Here is a 24731-nt window from a genome sequence, read left to right on the forward strand (position 1 = left end):
GAAAATGGCCTGTTTATACCATACTGCCAACCACTTCCTTTCTTTTATAACTTGCAGCTTACCACATCCACCTGGCTGGGCCTCAGTGCACCATCGGAATAAAATAGTTCCTTCCTTGCTACCTCACCAAAGCCATCCCACCTTGCTGCACTCTCTCCTGTTGGCACCTTTTGTACTTTGTGTAACTTCAGACTCCTGACCTCCAACTTCTCGCTTTTTTGTAGAGAGTAAACTTCTTATTACCAGCACAGTAAATTCCTCAGCTTCTGTTCAACTATAAACAGAATAGAGACAATCAAAACCAAGAGCGAAATGTACAGAGTGCTAATCTTGGCAGAGACCTCAAATGTTAGCAGTGCCTTTCTTGATATACATTTCCTTGCAGAATCTCTAGATAGAGCTGCTGTGCATGCGAAACCATTGCATGAGCCAAAGCAAACAGTGTCTTTTTTTTTTTTTCTTATTTATGATACCTACAGCACAAGAGCTCTGTGTAAGAGAGTCTTGACCCAATTTTCTGCTTGTTTGAATAAAGCACAATTTCCCTAAAGGTCACCCATTGTGTGCTCTTGCAAGGACGCTGCCTTCAAAAACAAGTTAGAACTATGTTCAGAGCCCTTTTGTCTCGTGCTCCTCTGTTGCCAGTGTCACAGAGGATGAACACACAGATCAGCTACTGCCTCTCTCCAGCATGGTCATGATGACAGGAGATTTCAATTTTTTCCCCATAGTATTATCCATCTGCTCAAAGCCCATCTGAGTCCCAGGTTCTTGTTCAATGAAGCTGCATGCACAGTGACCACTGGCATTTCAGGCCCACCTGTGCATGCAGGACAAAACACCTCCCCACAGTTACTCCTCGCACGGCAATAGAGTTGTACAACAGATAAATCTGCCTCGCTGGTGTTTGTTTTTTTTTTCTCTCTAAATCACGGAGATAGAGTATCTCATCCTTGTACTTTGCCTTCTGCTTTCTCTCCACCTCCCCCATTTGGTTCATTTGTGTCATTTGATCTTGGCTGGTTTCAGGCCCTAGGCTAAGAGCCCCAAGAGCAGCCCTCTTTACCTGCCAAAACCCAACAGGTTGTGCAAGAGTTTTGCATGCCTCAGTACACTGTTCGGTATCCACTCCCCTGAATATGGAGAGATGTTATACCTCCCATGACAGTTTAAGTTGCTGTTCTGAATCATTTTCTTTAATTTTTGCCAGGGACTATTTGTAAAGAGGTGAGAGCCTGTGCTTTCTAGAATAAAACAAAACTGTGATACACTAAATCAAAAGAAAGTTTAAAAAACAGATACATACCCCAAGACATTTTCTAAATGATTAAGAAATACAATGCAAAACCTACTGCATTTTTTCTTGACAGTGCCTACAAGTACAGGGAGGAAAAACTTCCTTTGAAGTGATGGAACTAAATTAAAATACTGTGCTAGAACTCTTGTCAAAAATAATGCAATAAAATGTCATATAATGTGACCAGATTAAAAATATCTCTTTGGTTGTGTGGGTTGTGCAGTGCAGTCAGCAAACTGGAGAAAGACTTTCAGAAGGAACTTTTCCAGGACCCATGGAAAAAGTCCTTGAAAATCCAGATAGGACTAATGGCTCCACTGAACCATGAATCAAGGATCAAAGTGAACCCACACTACTGATCTTGCTACCCACCACTGGGATCAATGAACTCTCTTCAGTGATATTTTAGAAGGACTTCTGACCATTTTGAAGCACAAATGACTTTTCTGCCTATTGTTACCTGTGCAGAACCACATTCATGCTCCTTTTCCCCATTCCCTTACCATTTAAGATTTCCTTGCACTGAAGGAGTTTGACATGAGCTTAAGCACCTACCACAATACTCTACAAGCTTTTTTCTCTGGCATGTTGTTGCTGCATGCAGGTGCTCTAGAGCGTAACAGGAACTAAAGCGTGTACACAGCTCCTCTCAAGCTATTCAGGCCAAGAAACTGGAAAAAAATATATTGCGCAGTTCTAAATCTGAAAAATTCTTCCAGAAAATAGGTGTGTGGTGCAGTGAACTCAATACTTGATGTTGAGACACAGGTTGTTCGAAAGGTTCATAGACTGACCAGTCTAACAGAAATCCCTGTTCTTAAGAAACTGTTAGAGCAGAAGCCTTGGCAAAGCGATATTAAACAAAGCACCTGAGAGCATTCCAGTTTTTAATTTATGCAGTCAATGATCTCACTGCTCAGCATCTGAACCTCTTCACCGTCCTTTGTAACGATCCTTTGTACAGGTAGAACAGCAACTGGTCCTCCAGCTCCCTCTCTTTGAGGTTCTCATGGCTGTTTCAAAGGATTTGTGTGTGACGCGTGAGCTCTCTGGCACAGCACTGATAACAAGGTGTCGCTGAGCTGAGGTGGGTTTGACTGGGGGTGACTTTGCTTTGAGTGGTTCAGCTGCTGTGAGAGTCACTGACGTCCCTGTACTTACCAGCACGTCGCTGTCCCCGAATCGCACAGCTGAGAAACACTGTGGGTGCATGCGAGGACTCAAATTCAGCCTCAACTTTAGTTCTCCTCTGCTCACGTGGAGATCTTAAATGACAAGTAACAGGGAGAAAGGAGGGCCACTGGCCTGTGAAGTGCCTGCAGAGAAGCCTTCCACGCTCCACTGCCACCCTGCGCGTCAGGGTGTCACCTCACCACACTGTGCAGGGCGCGTGACGGGGGAGCTGAACCCCAAACCCACGGGGTGCCGCAGCCCCGCTGCACGGTGCTTGGCACCCAGCCCTGCTCTGAGTGCGTGCACCGCTCCCCGTCCCTACCACCCTTTCCCCCCAGCAGCCCTACACGTACGGTGCCAGCAGCCTTCTCCTTTCCCAACCCGACATTCTGTGGAGCACCCCCAGCACCTCCACCTGCCACCCTCTGCGGCCTGGGACGGTTCCCCGGGGACACCCCGCCGCATTTCCCCTTCTCCACCCCGGGGGGGCCCGCGGGAACCCCCGGCCCTCAGCCGGGGCCCGGCGCCTCAGGGCTCCCCTCAGCGCCGCCGCCGCCCGCGGAGGGCGCGTCCCCGCCCGGCCGGGCCCACGGGGAGGGCACCGCCCGCCCCGGCACGGTTCAACCCCCGCCTGCCCGAGCGGGGCGGCTCCGGGCGGCCGTCGCCAGAGCCGGCGGCGGTGGCAGCAGCGGCGAACAGCGGCGGCAGCATGGGGCTGGAGCTGTACCTGGACCTGCTGTCGCAGCCCTGCCGCTCCATCTACATCTTCGCCCGCAGCAACAACATCCCCTTCGAGTTCAAGCACGTGGAGCTCTTCAAAGGTGGGACGGGCACAGGGGAGCTGCCCGGGGGATGGTGGGCGGGCGGCGGGGCCGGGGTGCGAGGGGTCCGTCCCCCCCCCCCCCCCCCCCGAAACTCAGCGCCCCTCTCTCGGCTCTTTGGCAGACTCGGTGCTGGGGAAGAAGCCGGCGGCGGCGAGCAGCGCGGAGCAGCCCCGCACAGGTGAGGCTCCCCCCCTGCTCCCCCAGGGGCCGTTATTCCTGTCACAGCTCCCCTGCCCGGCCGGGGGGCTCGGGGCTGCAGGGGTCCCGGCGGTGCTGCCTGCCCTGCCTGCCTGGTAGGAACAGGCTGTGCCCTGGCCCGGCTGGCAGCAGCCCAGGCCGTAACACAATCTCCTGACAGCAGGCCCCAGGCGGTGGGGGCACCCTGGGGCGGCGGGGGACGGGTGCTGGCAGCCCCCGTAGCTCCAGGCCCTGCGTGCGGCCACCGGAGCAAGAAGGGCCGCTGCCCCGTCACACGTCGCTGCGAGCAGCGAGCAGCAGGTGCCTTCGTCTCGCTGCTGTTCGAGGAGATCTTTCACCTCTCTGAGTGAGGAGGCACGAGGGTTTCACCCTGAACCACTCAGCTGTGGGATCAGCGCCACACGGACCTCCTGTCACAGCTACATCCCGAGCTGCTGCTTTGCTGGGACTTGCCCAGGGATTGAATCGTTTTGAGCTGTTCCCATAGGGGCGTTCAGTCTGCTCCAGATGGAAATGCAACAGTCCTCTCCCTGCTAAGGGGGTACGGCACTGTCAGTGTGTGCTTGGGGACGTTGAACAGCAGCAGGAGGAAACGCTTGAAATCTGGAAGCGAGCAAAATGCTGGAGCTAGTGGGAGCAGGAGATCACCTGCTTACGAGAGGAGCATGGGGATGCAGAGCTCAGAGACTTCCGTGGGGTCGTACCCTGGTGGCCTTTCGAGACAGAGTCCCATCCTGCTTCGGGAGCTATAAAGCAGGGTCGAGCCTGGCCAGACTGCAGCAGAGCTGAACCTGCTCCCAGCCCCTGGCAGCTCAGCTTGGCCCACTGCAGGGGAAGGACTAGCTCATCAGGTAACTGGGAGATTTCCAACATGCGCCCTGCAGACCCACCTGAATACAGTGGTTTGACCATGGAGCTCTTATTCCCAGAGCTGTCTCATAGCCATGCTGCGTCTATTTTTGTGGATCCCCGAGGAATGTTCCTCCAGCCATTTCTAGCAAATTAGTCACAGTGACAGCCGAGGACTGCTCTGGGTATGGTGTACTTAGCAGAAATTTTCAGCTGTTCAGACTCGTCCAGCTGTATAAGATGACTATTGAACATTTGCATATTGTATTTTCTGAGTAAATTGTTTGTTACTTCTTTGCCTAAGGCAAAGCATAGTACTTGGAAATCCTTGGCCGAGGAGATGATTTGGCAGGGACACAATTGGCAAATCAACCAATGTTTTTTGTTTGTTTGTTTTTTTCTTATTTCTTTTGTAGAGCCGTGTCCATTTCTCTTTCTACCATCAGTGAATCTTCCCTACACTAAGAATCCTTCTTGTGTGCAGCCTGCCCTGCTTTTTGAAAGTGTACAATCTGCTTATTAAAGTTATTCCTCAAAGCCCAGCAGTACACACAGTGAGTGTCCCACACCCTTGTGGGACATCCAGAACTAATTACGACCGATGCAACCGATGCTAAACAGCACCATAAGTCAAGTGAACATCACAGGACTGATAAAGATGGGCTACATAGTAACTGAACAATAAGTCTAGCTCTGCTTGCTGGGAGAGAGGCACAGTCTTAATCTCCGCTGAATTGCAAATACAAATACTGGTCTCTATTCTAATGCAATAAACAGCCAGTCCCACTGAAGCAACCTGGAATTAGTGTTCATACCGAGGCCTTTATCAGTTTGCAGCTCAGTGTCAGAGTCTTGGCACAGGTCTTTTGTGTCTGGATGAGCCAAAGCAAATACGATGCTGTCTCTGGGCTGTGGTGCAGTCTGTGTAACAGACACTGACCTACAGTCCAACCTGCTGTAGTGACATGTCAGTCCCACGAGGAATGTGTATTCAGTATTCCTGCTGAGACTGATACACTATGAAAGCAGGCTGAAATCTGATTCAGGCTGCCTTTACCCACTGCTTACTTCTCATATCCTTGCTTTTCAGTTGTTCAGTACCTTAGATGATAAACACAGGCAGTAGGTTGTAACAACCAAGCAGCTAGGTCTAAGAATAGACTGCTCATTAGCTGCAGGTGTTATTGACTTGCAACTTTCTGCTGCGTTTTTTGCAAAGACCACCTGAATTCTACAGATCTAGCCCAAGCTGAGCGTGATGACCACTGGCCTCTGGAGCCCCTCTAAATGCACAGGTCCAAACGCTTTCCCAGAGCAACTCCTTGGCTAGCAAGAGGTTTACACAAATCTGCCTTGCAGTCTTTGTGATATCAATCATAGAAATAAGGCACCTTGTACTTGTACTTTGTCTGCTGGCTTGATGTTCTGTTAGGGGTGGTTTTTTGGTTTTTTTGGTTTTGGATGTTCAAGTTTCTCAGATAATAGGCTTGTTACCTCACACTTTCCATTTGTCTCTAATTCTTAAGAAACCCTTTCTTCCTGCCTTTCCTGACGCTGCTGCTTGGTTCTGCTCTGCATCTTGCCTAGAAAAGCGGGAGGGCATGGTCACTGTAGGCGGTTAGAGACACTTCCCAGTGAGACAGGAGATGGGCACCTGTATTCCCTCAGACAGTGGATGGGTGTGAACCTCAGTCTCCAATGAAGCTACTTACGCTGGAATTTAAAGATACTTCCCAAAGAAGAAGCAAGGTAGAGGCTGGTCAGGTAGGAACAAGAATAGGGTGGTAATGTTTGCTCTGCTTGAATTTTCTCATGTGAAATCAATATTGGGAAAGTAGTCAGAGACCTTTGTGCATTCTGTATTTTGTAATGCAGCAACCTTGCTTTCTCCAATGCCTTCCCACAGCCAGCTGTAAATAAATTTGATAGTCCAAAGACTGTTTTTATTGATTGGAGACTATCCTGTGCTGCACTTTCGTCCATTAAAGCGGACACTGCCACCACCTCCTGTATGGCAGCAAATAGTTCTTGGAGATGTAGATCATTGTCTGTTAGTTAACAGAACTTTTTTTTTTTTTTTTTAACAAAGGTATTTTTGTATAAGACTTCCTGCTGGTCATGCTGATTTGATTTGATCAGGCTTCGCACCCTGGAATATCATATCTCCTTATAGAAAGCATTTAAACCAAGCAAAGTAAACAAACTTCTCAAACCTTTTATTTTGTACTCTTTCCTGGACTTTTGTGCAATTCCCTGGCATTTAACTGCTGACTTGCAAGTTCAGCGCCTTCAGTGAGAAATTGAAAACTTGATTAGATATTAGCCAGCAATTAATGCCTCCAAACTCCAAGTAACTGTGGAGTTTAAACTCTTTTATGGGATAGCTTCTTCCACTTATGTTTTCCTGACAAAGGTAGGTTGAAATGCTGACCCAGAGCTGTGAGTGATGCAGGACAGAGGTGTTTGAGTTGCCCTGCCCCTAGTGAATGTCCACTGTGGCAGAATGAGTTTCTTTGTGAATCCACTGTTGTATTGCTGACATTCATGTTTTTCCCATTTCAGCAAGAACCCTGGAAACATCCTCTGCTCTGTGTGTGCTGAGGGATCAACATTTGCTTTCTTTGGAAATGCTCAGTTCCCCCTGCTCTTGAGCCACAAACAAACAAGGGAAAGATTTTGCTCTGTGTGTCTTATAAGCTACCCGGGTTCTCTTTGATTAATTAACCACTGCAGTGATCTCTGTGGGCCCAAGGCTCTTAAGTTGCTTTCCATCATGACTACATCCTAGCTTGAGTCAGCCACGTTTACAAACTGGCAGAAAACAAACTTGGTTTGGTGTTGTCTGCTGGAAGAGGAGCAGGAGGAGAAACCATCTAACCTCGTCAGGATGCTCTGCATGCAAACTCAACTTTTCCAGTCCCTGCTTTGTTTGCAAATATTAAGTATTTTTCAGCTGCTCACTTGTCTAACTTACATCCTACCTTACATCTTTTTCCCCCTATCTCTAACTATAGAACACTGTTCTCAAGTCAAGTTAGTGTTTTCAGTACCGGTATCGTCATCATGGTGTTTAAATGCCTCTTAGGGAATGATTTTTCAGTATCTTTTGCAGGAAATGCTGGTACCAGAGTCAAGCAACTTAATTCCTGTATAAAAATGTGAACTGCTCCATGCCATGTGACAGGCCTGAGCAGACTGCAGGCTGTAGATGGCTTTTACAGTCACTCTTCATTTCCATTACCTTTTAATTGCTTAATATGCTCATATAGGAAAAACCTAGCAGAGTTCACTGATTTTCCAGTTGGACACACATATTTCATTAATCATTCACTGGCTGTTAGTCTTCTAACCTCTGACTTGTCTGTTCATGTTCTTAGGGCCATCAAATAGTGAAGGGGCTAGCAAAATCAGCCTCTTGAAGAAAGTACCAGCACTAAAGGATGGAGATTTCACCTTAGCAGAATGGTAAGAGCTCAGTCCTCAGACCTCCCAGGGCACCAGTAAGACATACGGTGTTCAGGAGGTGTCATTCCCTCTGAATGACTAAGGATCACAAAACTGGCCATTTATGAATGGGACAGATTATTGATCTGCTTTGGCATTTCAGGTCCTTTGTTCCTGAAGGGAAAATAAATTATATTTATACGTGTATATATATATATCAATATGCAGTTTTAGGCTAAACAGTTAAAGCTATGCATTATTTCAGATAGACATGATCCGTACTTGGAGATAAACAACTTAGAGTCATTAGAAAGGCTCTCCTTTAGCAGGAACTTCTGTAATTATAGATTATCAACTAGCCTTTATGTCTTTAAGTCTTTTTATGCAGAAGCAAGCATTTTCTGCCTAGGATGACATTATAAGTGCTCGTTTCCTCCATCACATGCGTTGCTTCTCAATCTGAAGAGGTTAATGTGTTATGAACTCACATCTAGTTCCTGATGTGATGAAAATATAATTATGATGATATTTTTATATTTCAAATGTATTTGCCTTCAAAAGAGAACTGCAAAGATTGAAAAAGTCTCTGCAAAGTTTCATACCTTATAACATCTTAGTCATTTGTAATACTATAACCTCATTTACTCTGTTTCCATTTTCTGTTTGAATTATCTTTCATAGTGTAAACAAATCAGTTGACTTAAGTTGTTAATCTTCTGAATGCACTTACCTCAAAATAGGATCATAAACATTTCTTAGAATTGTTTAAAATTGAATAAAATCCCTTTTACGCTAGAAAAAAACTAAGGAGCTACTTTTGTTTACCTCGTTTAGTCATAACAACAAATTAACGCCTACAGAGATTAAATTCAGGTTTCATAATGTAAAATTAATGAGACTTGTTAATAGTGTCATAACACTATAATAATTGAACTATGGTACTATCAGCATAGTCAGAGGGTCTGCAGTTTCTTTCTTTTTGTCAGCACAGGGTTATCTATGGCATCTCTTTGTAGTAACAGCCTACTCATTGTTGCAGATGACTAAGTTTTTTTTCCATCTGACTTTTCCTGCTAATTAGTGGAAGTATAAACATGTGGACAAACACAAGAAAATTCTGTAGGCTCTCCCTACTAGGACTTCCACTGGCTTCAATGAAAGGTGCAGGCTAGAAAGACATAGATCTGATCAAAAGGCGACATAATTCATTAGAAGGTTTCATTTAGTACACAGGCACATAAACGTTGAGCAAAAGTCAGAGAAATGGGTCAGAACAGTTGAGGAAATGGGGTTAACATTGCTGATAGATGATTATGGAGGTTTTTTGTCTGTTTACCCCACTACTGTCCAGCAGTACAATGCACTTCTATCAGTGCTGTGATTTTCCAGCAGGTCAAAGTTTTCAGGGGGACTGAGGTGATAAAGTTCCATCTCTAATGTCAACATGAATTAGGTGCCTATATATGGCCCCTAGGCTCTGTCAGAAACCTAGATCTGAATGCTTTTTAGTGTTCAGGAAGTTCAGAAGGGGTAGGAGAGGGAACTGAAGTGAAAGCATTCTGCATCTTAACTCCCTGACCCCTTTCTTGTCTCTTGTTAATGTCTGAGCAGCACTGCCATTCTGCTGTATCTAAGTCGAAAGTACAACACTCCTGACCACTGGTACCCATCAGACATACAAAAACGGGCCCAGGTGGATGAATACCTCTCATGGCATCATGCTAACATCCGGGCTAATGCTCCTAAGACCATGTGGATCAAGGTAAGGAGACTGAGTATTAAAATTAGAGTAAAGCAATGTTTTCCTGGCCAAATACTGAACAGGCCCAGTATGGAGAGAGTTTGTCAGAATCAAATAACAAACCCAGGCCATTCCTAGCTGAAAGGAGCTGGCAGAGAGGGAGCTGTTCCTAGTTGCTTGACATCAGGATCTGGCAAAAGCAGCTCTGGTCTATTTGTTGTTTTCTTTTTTTTTTTTTTTTTCCTTAAAGTATCACAGAATCACAGAATCATCTAGGTTGGAAGAGACCTCCAAGATCACCCAGCCCAACCTCTGACTAACAAGTCCTCCACTAAGCCATATCACTAAGCTCTAAATCTAAACATCTTTTAAAGACCTCCAGGGATGGTGACTCAACCACTTCCCTGGGCAGCCCATTCCAATGCCTAAAAGTAGTACTGATACAGAAGGTCTTGAAGGCCAACAGACTTTTATTGCCTGGATTTATGAACAAATATATAACAGATTGGGTATTGCCTCTAAGGGCCTTCCCCTCCCTATGCAGCTGTGCAGAGTACGCACACACAAGTTTTGCTTCTCTGGCAAGTACATGCGTTGTTGCTGGAAACTGAAAGGCTTGCATTCTTCACACATCGAGTCCCTGCAGCCCCATGCGGGTGGAAATCCAGGAGACTTCTCCTTCCAGCACACTTACATACTACCCTGAAATAAGTTCAGCAACAGGTAGAATAGAGATACAGAGAGTATTTCTTTATTCAGTGTGGTCAAATCAATTTACATTTAGGCAAAATTAACAGAATCACCCTGAGGCAAAAAAAAAAATGATTACACTGAGGCTGTTCACCTGTTTCCAATCAACTCACCAAAAAGCTAATGCAACTCTTTAGAGAAGCCCAGATACAAATATAGCCCTACAAGTACAGCTATAATAGGGAATTTCAGATGAAGTAAAGGTTGCCAGTAAACAGGTAAGAACTTCACTCTTCCTGTGTAAAGTTTTGCCCTTGTTTATGCCTAACGAAGCATGTCAGGACTCAGTTAGCTTTTTGATTTATTGATGTTTGAATTTTTGGCTAGAGAGACCAGAGAAGCAACACAAATATGAGTCAGATTTGTACAAAGAGCAGTTTCTTCCGGTCTCTACAGGCTGTTATTGCGCTGCTCCAAGAGAAAGAAATCCAACTCGTTGCTGATGATTAGGTAACCCAGAAAAGTCCTCAGAATAAATGAAAATAGGGAAACATATTAAGCCACTGTCTAACAGAAGATACATCAGCTAGTTGTGTGAGAAGATAAACTGCCCTGAGATACAGAAAAGGAGAAGCCATTTCAAATGACTGTACCCAGAGATCCCATCATTCCTAACTGGAAACACTTAGGAAGAGAACTGGCCCTGAATTTTCTGATGAAATAGATTATAAATATATTTGGCAAAAATCATGGCTTGGATTAAGCAATCACAACATGAGTTGATGAATATACTAGCAGTAAGTAGAAAGTCAATCCACTCCCACTGGTGGAAATTTACATCTTTAAGTTTTTCTCTAACTATTTTTTTAGCCATGGTAGGTGGAGGCAGCATCATTGTGAAATACTGCGGGTTCTGACGGTGCGTACACCTCTGTGAACGGTGACAAACCTCATTGAAAGGCTACTGCACCCTGTGCCAGCAAGCCCATGAAGACAAGGACCACACTTATGATTTCTATGGAAACATTTCTAGTGGTCTAAGGAATGGTGCTTGAAAGACCACAGAAAGGGTGGTGTACTTATGACATTTACTCACCCTCCGCCTTGCTCATTGCTGTCACGCAGAGGAAGACATTTCCTGCCTCTCCAGCCAGGGCTGATGCGTTCCACTGCCCCCTACGCTCCCTGCCACAGCCACCACTGTGCCTTCCTGTGGTGACCTGACAGGACTGGCAGCTGCCTGCCTCCAGCGGGCAGTTACACGGCAGGGTGGACACCAAGGGTGGCTGATGGGCCTGCAGCCAGCTCACCAGTCTTAGGCTGTTGAAACCGGGGACTTAGCAGCAGTGACTGCTGCAGAGATCTGTCTTCCTGGAAGCTGTTGCCCATTTTTCTTTTGTACCCACTGAGGGGGAGTGGGAAGGCACAATGCCAGGCACAAAACACTGAATCCTTGGTTTCTTTCTGTGTCTTGGTGCTTGTTACCTGGAGATCACTGTCACTGCAGATCAGTCACTTTAGACTGTGTGCTCCCTGCCTGTGAGCTACTGGAAACTACAGCAGTATATGAAGCTCTAAGATCATCCTCCCTAAGATCACTGACAGTCATGAGTACCTCACAGGGTGTAACTTCAATGACTACCACTAAATCCGTGAGAAGACAGCCGACTGTACTCTACATGCATTTTCTCCTCAGGTGCTGATTCCTCTCTTCACAGGGCAGCCACTGCCCTCAGAGAAGCTCCAGGAGGTTATGGAGGGGCTCGCCACTTCCCTGAAGCAATTTGAGGAGAGGTTTCTGCAGGACAAGGCTTTTATCATCGGGAATGAGATCTCTCTGGCAGATCTTGTGGCCATTGTGGAGTTGATGCAAGTGAGTTCTGGACTGTGGTAATGAAGTCTCAGCACAAGGGAGAGCATGCTGCTGGGCAGGGAGGGATGCAGCATGTGGTAACACTTCATTAGAAAGAGGAGTAAGGGCATATCTCAGCAGAACCAAGACAATGAAGAGAAGACAGGAGTGGGCTCAGAAAATCAGTTGCTTTTTATTTTTTTATTTAAAAAGCTGGCTGCAACCAATCTCTTTTGTTTCTGTTCTCTAGCAATACTTCTCCTTCATACTTTATCCTGATTTTATTTTTAACCCCCAGAGAAAAAGATAATAAATAAAGCAAGTAAGAAGCAATAGCAGGCAGGTCTGATGACTAAGAAAATTATTTTAAAATATTTTTATCATACAAAAATATCCTTTTGATGGTACTTGCCCATTCCATGTCTGGAAGACGCAAGACTGAACCTCAGACAGAGGCAATCAAATTAAGTCTGTTACAAACTCCTTGTTCTTTCCCAGGCCATCAGGGCTTGTGTCCTGCAATCCAGAGGCGATTCCTTCTCCTAGTTCTGTATCCCAGAGACTGAAAAATAGCACGTTCTGCTTCTCTACAACACTGTGTTTCTGCATGTGGCACAGGCAGAAAATGGAAGGCAGTAGATTATGTCAGCTAAGACATCTGTTCAATTAGTAATATAGCAGACCTTACAGTAGACTGCGGTTGTCCCTGGAACTGTCAGGCCACCGCATCCTTGATTCTGTAGCTTAATCTCAGTAAGTGGCAGTAAGTGGTAGTTTTCTCTGTTACTCTCTAACAGCTGTTCCTGCACTCAAGAATTGACTTATGAACGGCCTTTAAAATACAGACTCGCGTCTGTGCCCCCTAGATAGATTCACCGGACTAGTGGAGATTTCCCTCCTTGTTCATGCTCCTCCATGAGCTCCTCCCCTGTCTTTCCCCTGCCTGTACCTGCAGGTACATTTTTGGTGCCTGTTGTCTTGGCAAAGAGGGGGTTGCCCAGTGCCTAACCGTTGTTCTCTCTCGCTTTCTGCAGCCTGTTGGTGTTGGTTGTGACGTCTTTGAAGACAGACCTAGACTGATGCAGTGGCGCAGGCGGGTGGAGGAAGCTGTGGGGAAAGAGCTTTTCTTCCAGGCCCATGAGATGATCCTGAATATCAAAGAACTGAGCAACATTCAAATTGATCCACAGCTGAAAGAGCATCTGGCGCCGATGTTGATGAAGATGTTGAAATGAATTAACCTATGTTACCATTTTTCCTGCCCCCCCCCTTTTTTTTTTAAAAAAAAAAAAAAATGCAAACTTCTCTGATATCCAGCTCTACATGTAACTGGAAAGAGCACTGTAATTCTTACACAGAAATTGCAGGGTGTCCTCTGCCACTTCACCAAGACTTCCCTGCATCTTTGGGGGTGGTAGCTGGGGAAGTTTTAAGACCTGAAACATTAAATTTGTACAAAAGGCTGAGGCCCTATGGGTCACTTAGCATCTAGGTTGTATTTTAGTGTCAGTCTTCTCAGAGATGGTGGAGATATGAATGGTGTTTTCTGCCAAAATTTAAGCCAGCCTGCAAACTGGAGCATCAGAGAACTGTACAGGATGAGGATCATTTTTTTTCATGTATTTGTAACATTTGCAGCTAAGTGGCAAGCACTGCAAAGCACACCTGATCCTCATCTTCCCTGTGTGTGTCTCTGCCTGGACAAGTATGGAGCAAAACTACAGGTAGTCACAAAAGTGAAAAAAGACATCACATTTTTCTTGGAAAGTTTCTTATTGCTGGAGCATGTTGCTTGGCCACCCATGTACATTCCATACTTCTGTTTGCCTTTAGGATCCTATGAGAAGTTTATTCATATTCATCTATAACTGTGAATCTTTGTAATTCTTTAGTTTAACCACAACTCTCCAATTCTGAAAGTTGGGTTTTGTAGGTGCTTGGTCTGTCAGTACACATGTGGCAGGGCAATTCTTGGGAGATCTGTGTAGTAAAGACCAAGCAACCTCAAAAAGCTGAGGGTGGCCACAGCCTTCAAATAACTACCTACCTAAATACTCTGTTGATATTATATAGGGAATACACTGAAAGAATGCATTCACATTCTTTCATTTTTTGAAAGAGAACATGACTGCAATCAATTTTTGTTTGTTTTGTTGTTTGTTGTTGTTTGTTTTTCTTTTCCTGTGGTAATAGTGCAATAGCAATCCACATTCCTCCTAGAAAATGGAGAGGAGGAATAAATCCAGACATGCTCTTCTGAGATTGTTTTGGATGGAAGTTCACCAAGTCACCCTGTGCAAGCTGAAGTAATAAGATTTTGTGGCATTGAGCAACATATGCATCACAATAATATAGGGCAGAGAGTTGTTTTGGAGCTTCAGGGCTCTTTTTCTTGGCTGCGTTTACTTCAGATTAGTTGTAGCTCAAATATAAAAATCTTTTGTACTGCAGCACAATTTAAGTAAAATAACAATTTCTAGTGTCTTCAGTTGAAAGTAACAAGTAGTGAAGGATGCAAAAACTGGTGGAATATCTCCGCATACTTCCATTCACAAATAGCTGCTGCTCTTGAACCTTACCCTGAAATCTTTGCCCAAGAGCTCTTTCTGGAAGGAATGAAGACAAAATGAGTAAATAATTTGGGAACTGCTTCTCTCAGTAACAGAATAGCTTCTTTTCTTTCCAATACTAACATGTCTTGGCTAGTCACGTATCTGCTGAGTTCTCTACAACCTGATATGTTTTGGTGATGTTTTTCTATAAGGTTTCAGTTCTAGATTATATGGATTTAGTCCAGAGCCAAGGGACATCTTCAAATTTCCAGCTGGAAAGAGAATTCCGTTATATATTTGAGCTTTCACTAGCAGAAAATTTCATTTTGTGATGATGTTCTCTATAAGAACAAGAGAACTGACTGAAGTCTCTCTTTTCATGAACCAAAAACATTAGAAACAGGCACACATTTATTCTCACTTTCCCAAACATTGGCTGAATAATATGTTTTAACTTACGTTTTATTCACAAATATTGTCTATAACTGAGTTAAATTTTAAATGGGAAGTGGTTGACTTTTGAACTTTGAGAGTGGAATTTCTAAGTGACTGATGACACATACAGATGTCTACAAGTGGAAAGAAAAACAACAGGATTTTCCAAAGGCTGAGCAGGATGGAGACTACTTGCTGCTGTGCTGTCATCCCTCTTGGTTTATCACCCTGCAAACTTTTCAGTCATCTGCTCCAAGACAGAAACAATAAAACAAATGTCTTTAGTTTAATAAAAACTCTGGGATTCTGGGTTGTGCCCTGAGGCCATGGACAATTTGCCACTCACGTTGCTCGTCAAGAGCAAAGGACAAAGCATATCATTAAAAATGTTCGTAGCAGACCCTCATCCTGTTGTAGTTGCTGACTTCTGATACTTAAATTTCTTTTGCTTCTTTTTTCTTGGGAGGCCTTCTGACATGCTGGTCTCTTGCTTTTGTTTTGGTGGTGTAGTGGTGGGGTTTTTTTTGGCCTTGGAATTTATTTGGAAGAGATTTTTTTTAATATTTAAAGGAATGAGAAATAGAAAAATGGATCCTAAAGGGCATCTTACGATGGGTCAATGATTCCCTGCAGCCAGGCAGTGGGCTTGGGCCTGGGGTTTGCAAGGTGACTGAATACCCCCAGTGTCTTGGTTTTGGTGACAAATTCGTTTGTCTTTCACTGGTGGTGATAGCGAGTGCCCTGGAGAGAGTTCAGTACAGTCTCCTAGGGCTTCTGAGTGGGCAAGTCGTAAAATCTTCCTCACTGCATCTCTGCTATGCAGCAATGACAGCAGTGGTTTCCTTACCCCTGGCAGAAAACAGAATTATTACAGAAAAGTAATTACTGTGTGGAAAAATACCATGTAGGCAGTAACACTGTATGAATTCATGGTTATTGCAGCTCAAGATCATCCCTTAATTATGAGATTATATCTTTCTGTAAATTTAGCCTGAAATCTAACAGCTTTTCTGGGTTTGAGGGGAGCTTCTGTGCCACCGCTCAGCGCAGCCAGCAGCCATCCCCTGCCAGCTGCCAAGCCCCTTCTCCATCCTGTCTCTATTTTTGCAGTCAGTCTCTCCTGGAAATCCGATTCCAGCCTTTCTGCTGGCTGCTTTACACACTGCTCCCCGTGCCAGTATTGTCCTCGCTGGCAGCACTGAAGGCCAAACAATTCCCCCAGCAAGGCGAGCAGCTCTATCAGTTTTCATTAGGTTCATCGATAACTGTGGAAAATTAAAAAATAAAAACAAAAAATCACATCATACAGGGCCAACCTTCACCACAGTGCTGTACCTTACACACGATGACTTTGTAGCCAAGGTGGTTCATACCTTTTTGCTGTAAATCAGCACAAGGAACCTCCCCGCAGAGCACCTCAGCTTGTGAGAAGCCTGAGCTGCAGCTGGGATGCTGCTGCCAGGGGCACTGCTGCCAACTTCAGCGCTCAAATCCCGACTGCAGAATGTGGGGGCGATGATTATTTATACGGGACAAGACAAGAAACCGCCCTGCATGTCTCACTTCTTGCAGTGCCGGGGGCGGGACGGGGCGGAGCGGGACGGGGGCGGGGAGGAGCCGGTGCCCGGTTCCCGGTTCCCCGTGCCCGGCTCCCGGCGCTGTGGGGTCGGTCGGTCGCCATGCCGTTCGTGGAGCTGGACACCAACCTGGCGGCCGAGCGGCTGCCGCCGGAGCTGCCGCAGAAGCTGTGCGCCGCCACCGCCGCCATCTTAGGCAAGCCCGCTGAGGTGAGTGCGGGGCCGGGGGGCGGCCGAGAGCGGGACCGGCACCGGGACCGGCACCGGGACCAGGACCGTGGCCGTGACCGTGCGTGTGCCTGCAGCGGGTGAACGTGACGGTGCGCAGCGGGCTGCCCATGGTGGTGTCGGGCTCGGCCGAGCCCTGCGCCCAGCTGCTCGTCTCCTCCATCGGCGTGGTGGGCTCGGCGCAGCAGAACCAGGCGCACAGCGCCCGCTTCTTCGACTTCCTGACGGCGGAGCTGGGCCTCAGCACCGAGCGGTGAGTGCGGGCTGTCCCCGGGCTGTCCCCGGGCTGTCCCGGCCCAGGGGGACCGCTCTGGGCCCCGGGGCCCGCGGCCGGCCGGGCTGGAGGCTCGGCCCCTCCGCCCCGTCCCAACAAGGAAAATAATGATATTCCCCTGCCCCTGGGGTGCCGTCAGGATAAACACCCGGCAGGGTTAGGAGATGCTTGGGTGCTTCTGAAAGGGACGAGTCTCTCGTACAGGCGGCGTTGAAGTTCAGTCTGCAGTTGGGTTTGTGCAGATGAACTCTGGCACCTGTTTGTACTCTGCCCGCGCGCAGCCTGTCTGTGCTTATGTTAAATTAACGCCCTGCAGTGTGAGCCTGCTGGAGCTTAGTGAAGATTTCCTAGCTTGCTGCAATCTGGGCAGGGATAACAACTCGCTGTAAAATAATATTTTTTTTGTCCGATGCGTTTTTGCTCTTATATCCAATAAGGATTGTCATCCGCTTTTACCCACTGGAGCCCTGGCAGATCGGCAAGAACAGGACAGTGATGACTTTCCTGTGATTCCCTCAAGCAGTCCGTGGGAACAAAGCAATGATGAAGACAACCCAGAGGTGACCAGCTCCATCTATCTTGTTTCCTCTTATTGCTCTAATAGTCCTGCACTTTCACCTGCGTCTTTCATTCCTGCCTTTGCAGCATGTGCCTACAAAGCTGAAGACTGGTGCAATCAGCTGTAGTGATTTTATTAGAATAGTTTGAGGTCTTTATCTCAAGCCTGTCTTGTAGCCGAAAGGCTCTCCAGCTGCCTGTTGCTAACCCAGTGGTTTTGCCGTTAGCAGTCTGGTGATGGCCATGCTTACCAGGCCTAGACGAATCTCCTTGTAGCAGTGCAAAACTTGTTTAAATCCAGAACACATCTGGTTGTGTTGAGAATCGCAGAGGTTCTCCAGTTTGTCCAGATTTCCTCATACTTTGCAATGCAGAAAGATTCTACTTTCTGTTTCCCTGTGGCAGCAGAAGGCTCTCAGGCTGGCTGAGGAGACCTGGGATATCCCTTCAAGTTCTTCTATTTTCGGGCTTCCCAGAAGCCCTTTCTAGAAAGAGATGTGATTACTGGGAGGGAGGTTTATGCATTTATTTCACTGTTTACTTAAGGCTCACATCAAATTTTGTGCTCTGTGGTCTACTATTGCCAGCTGCCAGTGACTGCTCCCACAAAGTTTTATTTGTCCACAGAATTTTCGTGGCTGAATGTGTGGCGATGGCAGTGTGCAGAGGAGGCAGCTGCTTGTGAAGAATTGCACTGTGCCACGGGAAAATATTTTGAAGGTTCTGCTACTGCTAGCTTTAATCCCTGTCATTTACCCAGCTGTTCAAAATACTTTTCCTTACCCCCCTGTTACAGGGAGTTTCAGAAAGATACAGCACCTTGCCGTGCCCTGTGGCTGAGGTTTTCAGCTCGCTGTCCTCTGTGGAGGGGCTGCTGCAGCTGTACACAAGTGACTTAGCACAGTGACAGCGCTCTGCCTATTGGACCTGGGCCCTTACAACTTCAGCTGTTGTTACGCTTCATTCTGAATGGAAGCGTTTTGTTTTTTAGGACCTGCATGCTCCATCGCTTTATATCTGGAATATATATGGTATTTTATTAAAACAAAAGCACTGTACTTTTCATGTATAATGTTATCTCGGCATTCCACTGATAATGAAAACTTTAATCAGTTTCCTTTCTGCTTTGTGACTTTGTCAGGTACTAGACATGGAGGCACAGAGGAGCTAAGAGCGTGGAGGTCCATGGAGACACAAGGCTGAAGAGTACTTCTGCATTCCTTCATAATTCTGATTAGATTTTTATTTGTTTATGTCTTGAGGTCTCAAGATAGTTGAAAATATGCTATCTAATTACCATTAGAAGTTAGCTATTCCCTATGCAGCTTAAATATCTTCTATGTTTGCAAAATCTCATTCAGGGCCACTGGGGGGCCCACACAACTGATTAATAAAATTTATCAGAACCTCTTTTGATGAGTGTCAGTTATTGGCTTACAATTTGGTTTTTGTTTTCTTAGCTCTCATTGGTAGAGATAGATGCCTTGGCGGCCCAGGTCTCTACACTTTCTCAGGTCTCTTCAACTAAATGTTTTTGAAACAAGGTAATAAACAGGTGAACTGAATGTGAGATACACATGTAACTAAAATGTACTTTGTTGCAGGGAAGAAGGTGGGCAGCCCTTGCTTTGCTATTGAGGTGTAAAAGAGCTTACCAACTTTAAGTGAATACTCTGAAATGCAGAAAATAATGCAGCTTTAATCCCGATCCGCAAACTGCTCATTTCCTGGAGGTACTTCTGTGCCTTGAAGGATCAAGCAGAAATTCTTGCCAAAGCCTTCGTTTCCACTACAGAAACCTGTTCTGACCTGTGCCCCAGCCCTGCTTTTTTGGGCAGTGTTGACCACTGCTGGGCATTACTGCAGGCTGTGTTCCTTCCTTTCACCTTCCGCTATGCCCCACGTTAGCTTTTGCCCTGGGACTTATCTTTCCCAGCACTGTGAAACTGAGCAGCCAGAGATAAAGAAGGAGAGGGAAAGCTTGGAGGAATACACCACGCAAAGATATCTCAGGAAAAGGATCCTCAGAGATTAAATGTGACTTTCCTACCCATCTCTGTGTCATAGCTGCATTCTGGCGGTAGTCTGACAAAACATCCAGGAATAATGTAAGATCGCAGTGAAAGTGCTGGGTAAAAACCATCTTGAGAACTTTATGGTTCATGGACTTAGAGCTTTTTTTTATGAGAGCGGTTAAAATATTGATCAAGGGAACAACTTTTTTTGTTTGTTTGTTTGTTTGTTTGTTTTGTCTTGGCCTGAGCCAATTTAATACTTTTTTGGTGCTGGGGCCTGTCAGTGCAGAATGAGATGCTGATAGTATATAAACTCGCTGCTGGCTGCTTTCTTTCATGAACTGTTGGTACTGAGTATACTTATGTTCATGTTGATCTAAATAGATGGGCTATTTTTCTTACACTGAGCTAATTTTAGATTAGCTTAGTGTATTATTTTAGGCCTTTAAGGATATGCTGAAGGGGGTTATGTGGGCCTGGAGTATGCACACCATCCTCCAGAAGCAGGAAACATTTTCTTACATCTCTGTTTCATATGTTTGCTGGTTAGAGTAAATTAGATACACCACCCTTATCTAGCACTCAAAAACAGTGTTATAAAATCCCCTTCCCTTGAATGCTATGTGCAGATTGTTCTGCTTCCATGGTATGGAGTCTGCCCGTCATCTGGATTTAATCTCCCAGCTATAGTAAGTTGTTTCTTTTACTGTTTTACTGACATCTGTAACTTCCCAGGCTTAACCTTCTAAAATTAATAAATATCTCTGCTCCCAGAAATGGCCTCTGTTGGTTTGTTTGAGATCACTGTATAGGCATGTTTGCATACTCAAAGGTAATGACCTGATTTTGAAGACTGTGTAACTATTTCTTAGCCTCAAGGCCTTTGAAGCAAGGACAACCTTTCTGTGTATTTACACAAGACAGAGGACCAGTGACACCCTGAAGGGCACTACTGGCAGAAAAGTATTGCAAAATCATGATAGCTGTGGAAATTACTCTGCAAGCACAATGGAGTGGTACTGCAGTGTATGTGGATGGCAACCCCATTCTTAGATGGAAAGATGGGTAGTATTTTCTCACACAATATATATTTCAAATATATTTACATACTCCCGTATATAAAATTTCACCCCAGCCCTGAAGTTTCTTTACAAAAAGGGAGATTACAGTGTAAAAACTTGTGAAATGCTTCAGTCTGAACTGTGTCAAGCGAACACACAGCTTCTCCACCTTCAGCTTTCTCCTCTGTGTAAATAAATAGCCATCCAGACTTTTTTTCAAAACAAACATAATACTTTTTCCCTCTTGTGACCTCTTCCCAGTAGGGAACGCTTCCAGTGTAGCTCCCTCCATTTCCTTCAGCACAGACCACTTGTGTGAACAGATCAGTTTTTCTTCAGAACTGTGATCTCTAAGGTGAGCTGCATGTGAAGCCAGGGATAGAAGAATGGGGGCTTGCTTAATTGTATTAATGATTTCTAAATAAAACAATCGTAGTTATTAAAACAAGGAATGAAAGAACGGGGGCTTGTTTAATCGCTTTAAAATAGATATTGCTGAGTGTCTTTGCTTACTGCTGTGCAAATTAACCGAAACAAGGAGTCTCGGGGCCCCTCACAGAAGATGTTTCCTGCCAAAAATGGGGAACCTGTCTCAAAAACCAGCTGAGACCGACCTTGTGGTTTGGACAAGAGCCAAGGAGCACCTGAGTCTGTACAAAGGCAGGGGGTCAACCAGTGGTGATGAAGAGGAGTTATCGGACTTCATCCCCACGACCCCCCGACGACCACCACCAGAACGCACTGCGCAGGCGCAGATGGGAGGAGTTTATGGAAATGACTTCTTGGAGCTAATTTTAATACAAAGCGGGGATAGGTTATGAATATGTATAGGCGTATTGGGAAACTTCATGCATATGTAACTTTTTACTGCATATAACCAAAGCAAGTTGCTGTGTTAAGGTGCGCATGCCTTTGGGAGCTATCACACATGTGCCCGGCGCCGAAATAAACCACATACCTACTTTATAACTTACTTGCTTTGAGTTATAGAGTTCTTCCACGAATCACATGGATTACAGTTTAAATAATTTTATATTGATTTGAGTATCAGAACTGAAAAATCAACTTAGAGTCCAGCAAGCACCCCTCTGATTATACTAGACTTATTCCTACAAGCAACAATTTGTTTTATTTAATTCCTGATGTTCTGCTGCTCATTGACTCTCTTAATTCTCCCTCTAAGTGCATGTTGGCATTCCCTAGTCGTCATTTGTGACAAGCTTCTAACATAAAAGTTGCTATAATTAAGTTTATTGATTATAACTTGATAATCAGATTTAAAAATAAAAATAAAAAACTGTTTAGGCATTTCCCATGTTCCAAACCGTCACTCTCACGTGAGGCTCTTGCCTACAGGGTGCTCCTGAGAAACACGCTCCGATGTTTGGTGTTCCCCACCATGGCCACGTCAGTAACTTTTGTAAATTATTCCACATAACAGTGATTCACTAAGCCAGATTGAAAATAAGACACAAAGTTTATTTGTCTGGTAATGATTTACATAAACACATAACTGCTAAGATATACTGCCACAGCACTTGTACATGTTATGTGCATATTATGGGTTTCCCCAAACTGATTTTCCTGCATATGCAGTTTATAGCTAAAATTATTGGCACGGATGAAGCTAAAATTAATGATGCTAACTGCTCTGTCAGATGTGTAATGAAAACCAAGGGAGGTGCTAATTCAGTGAAATGCTTGAGCTCATGCTTAACTTCAGCAGTGTGGTGTAGACTCACTTTAACAATCAGTGACTTTAGACGTGATTATATGCCACAAATTGGGTAAAGGCTTGAGTGTGTTCTTCATTGCCTGTGCATGCTCAGGTGCTTTCCTCACAAGAAGCCTTCATGAGTGCTGTAGGTAATACACCTGCTCTTTGAGACTGATAGCAATATCATAATATTACTTTTAAATATTTTTTTTCCACAAGTAGTTGTCTTTGCTAATTGTTTGCCTGAAGTCATGCCATAGTACAGGAAAACCTCCCTTATCTCAGCCACGTAAAAGCACGTTTCCAACCCTAGCTATCCCCACAGGGAATCTGAGGCAAAACCCGGCACTTTGGGCGGTTTCCAAGCCCGGTGAGATGCCACCGCTAACCCCGCCGCGCCCCTCACGGCGGGGCAGCGCCTTCCCGCCCGCTGTCCACCTCAGCCCGTTCCCGCCTGCCTTCTCCCCCCCTTCCCATTGGTTGGCTGAGGAAAAGCTCCCTGGCCCAATGAGCAGCCGCTTTGTTGCCGACGGGTTCCGGGGCGGTTGCTGTGGAGATCGGTGAGGAGGCGGTGGCCGCCGCTCTCCTGAGGGAGCCGCTCCGGGAGCCCCGCGGCGGCTGCGGCCCGACGGCTGCTCGGGGCAGCGGGGCGGCCCTGCCAGGTGAGTGTCACCTCCGCCACAGCCCCCGGAGGGCCGTGAGGGGCTGCCCTGCCGTGCCCTGCCCTGCCCTGCCCAGCCCGGCGCTGAGGGCGGATGAGCCGAGCCTGGCCTGGCCTGGCGCGGCGGGGCCTCTCCTGCCCTGTTCCCTGAGGGCATCCTGAAGGTAAACGGGGGCTCCTTCCCTCCCCCGGCCGCCTCCCAGCCCTTTTTGGGCCACCCTGCGGGCAGGGGAGTCTGGCGAGCAGTGGGAGAGGTGTCCCCCCTCCGCTTTGCGGAGAGTTACCGCGTTTCAGTGAAAGCGGCTGTCCCTAAAATGCGGTGGAGGTGAGCTTTGCGGTGTTAAAACAAACAGAAAAAAAAATCCCCAAACCCCAAGTATTCTTTAAACAAACACGTATTTACAGTGTGTAATTCTATGTACAGCACCAATAAAAGATGCCAGGAAACACCAGGTCACTCCCTTTGTTTCTGGTTTTGAAGTTGAGAGTCACCCAAAGGATGTTACGATAACTGGGAACAAGAGTCGCTTGAAATTTTTACCTAAGTTTTAACCTATTAAGGGAAAAAGGAGAGAAGAGTTTAGAGTCAAGAGGCCTTAATGGCTATTGTTGCTTTTTGATAATGTGTTCACCTGTAATAACCACAGTTCAAGCAAAGACACTCTTGTAACTGAAAGATTTCAAACTGATTGGAATGTTTTGTGGAATTTGGAATGTTTGACTGATTGTTTTTCCCCGCCTAATTGATGTCACTATGTTGCTCTGAAAGTTCTTATTGTGGCTTAGTATATTCTGAGATATTCTGAGACTGTTGTAACTCAGTCCACAGTCAGGATAACATGCACATACAGTGCCTGGCTTAAAAAAAAAAAAAAACAAACACTCGCCTAGCATAGCAGCATAAAAGCTGTGTGAAGGTTGCTTTTTCGTCCTGTTTCCAGCAGCATTGTGCTCTGTTTGGTTTTACAGTCTCAATTTGTGACCACCAGAGAGGAGAGTTGCTAAATATTTGTCACAGACTTCTCATTTAAATTAAAGTAGAATTAAAATCGTTTCCCCACCTTTTCTGTAGTTGCAGTCTCATTGGCAGTCCAGCCGTGGAAGTGAACTACTGATTGTAGTCTCTCCTGTTGACTTTGGTACAGCCTTTAACAAGACTATGTGATTCAGCAAAAGCATCGAATGCGTTTCTGCATATGGGCGTATTTGTAAGTGAACTTAAAAATCCTCAGTTTAAATATCTAATTGATTTGGGATCATACAGCCTGATTTGTTTAGATGTCGTAAGTGTCTGCACTTTCTGTCAAAACCTGGGGCGTTCAGTACTTTTGAAAAGAGATAACGTTAGTCTCTCTGTATATATTTTCTACATTTGCAATATAGACAAGGAATTCTTGTCTTTGATGTTTTATTAATGTTCAGTGAGTGACTTAAAAGGAAAAATGCTTTATTGGTGTGTAGTTGTCAGTCTCATTTAGCTGCAGGTAAAGTAAATAGTGTGTGGGCAAACAAAGTATCTGCTGAACTGATGAAATTCGTGTAAAAGCACTGTTTTTTCTACAAGCAGGACTGATCATGATAACGT

At 45.5% G+C, this 24731-nt stretch overlaps 3 protein-coding genes and 2 long non-coding RNA genes across 11 annotated transcripts in view; 3 read left to right on the forward strand and 2 right to left on the reverse strand.

Moving 5' to 3' along the window:
* Positions 1-2170: 2170 nt before the first annotated feature.
* On the reverse strand, positions 2171-2995 carry LOC308179583. Its single transcript, XR_013940431.1, has 2 exons — positions 2886-2995; positions 2171-2562 (listed from the first exon to the last, which is right to left on the reverse strand). It is a non-coding gene; the product is annotated as an uncharacterized lncRNA (long non-coding RNA).
* Positions 2557-15460, forward strand: LOC308179577 (glutathione S-transferase theta-1). 2 transcript variants are annotated; one of them, XM_080559960.1, is made up of 6 exons: positions 3051-3291; positions 3416-3472; positions 7719-7806; positions 9397-9547; positions 11913-12089; positions 13103-15460. In XM_080559960.1, exons 1-6 carry the CDS (start codon positions 3180-3182, stop codon positions 13301-13303), a joined length of 786 nt encoding a protein of 261 aa, XP_080416086.1. In that variant the 5' UTR covers positions 3051-3179; the 3' UTR covers positions 13304-15460. The 2 variants fall into 2 exon arrangements, with proteins under 2 accessions (XP_080416087.1, XP_080416086.1); XM_080559961.1 differs by lacking the exons at positions 7719-7806; positions 9397-9547; positions 11913-12089; positions 13103-15460 and adding an exon at positions 4758-6544 and having other exon boundaries at positions 2557-3291.
* Positions 13295-16592, reverse strand: LOC308179584. Its single transcript, XR_013940432.1, has 2 exons — positions 16472-16592; positions 13295-16320 (listed from the first exon to the last, which is right to left on the reverse strand). It is a non-coding gene; the product is annotated as an uncharacterized lncRNA (long non-coding RNA).
* Positions 16593-16622: 30 nt separating this feature from the next.
* Positions 16623-19102, forward strand: DDT (D-dopachrome tautomerase). 3 transcript variants are annotated; one of them, XM_080559965.1, is made up of 6 exons: positions 16636-16842; positions 16938-17113; positions 17572-17694; positions 18320-18412; positions 18684-18723; positions 18834-19102. In XM_080559965.1, the coding sequence occupies exons 1-3, from the start codon at positions 16735-16737 to the stop codon at positions 17642-17644; spliced, it is 357 nt and encodes a 118-aa protein (XP_080416091.1). In that variant the 5' UTR covers positions 16636-16734; the 3' UTR covers positions 17645-17694; positions 18320-18412; positions 18684-18723; positions 18834-19102. The 3 variants fall into 3 exon arrangements, with proteins under 3 accessions (XP_080416089.1, XP_080416091.1, XP_080416090.1); XM_080559964.1 differs by lacking the exon at positions 18320-18412; XM_080559963.1 differs by lacking the exons at positions 18320-18412; positions 18684-18723 and having other exon boundaries at positions 16623-16842.
* A 3890-nt stretch (positions 19103-22992) lies between these two features.
* Positions 22993-24731, forward strand: part of CABIN1 (calcineurin binding protein 1) — a 110212-nt gene continuing 108473 nt past the window's right edge. For all 4 annotated transcript variants that reach the window (XM_080559968.1, XM_080559971.1, XM_080559970.1 and 1 more), the window contains exons 1-2: positions 22993-23147; positions 24219-24354. The gene's annotated coding sequence lies outside the window, so the exon portion shown is untranslated. The remainder of the gene's footprint in view (positions 23148-24218; positions 24355-24731) is intronic.

The sequence above is a fragment of the Anser brachyrhynchus genome (genome assembly GCF_964034855.1).
Source record: "Anser brachyrhynchus genome assembly, chromosome: 17".
NCBI lineage: Eukaryota > Metazoa > Chordata > Aves > Anseriformes > Anatidae > Anser > Anser brachyrhynchus.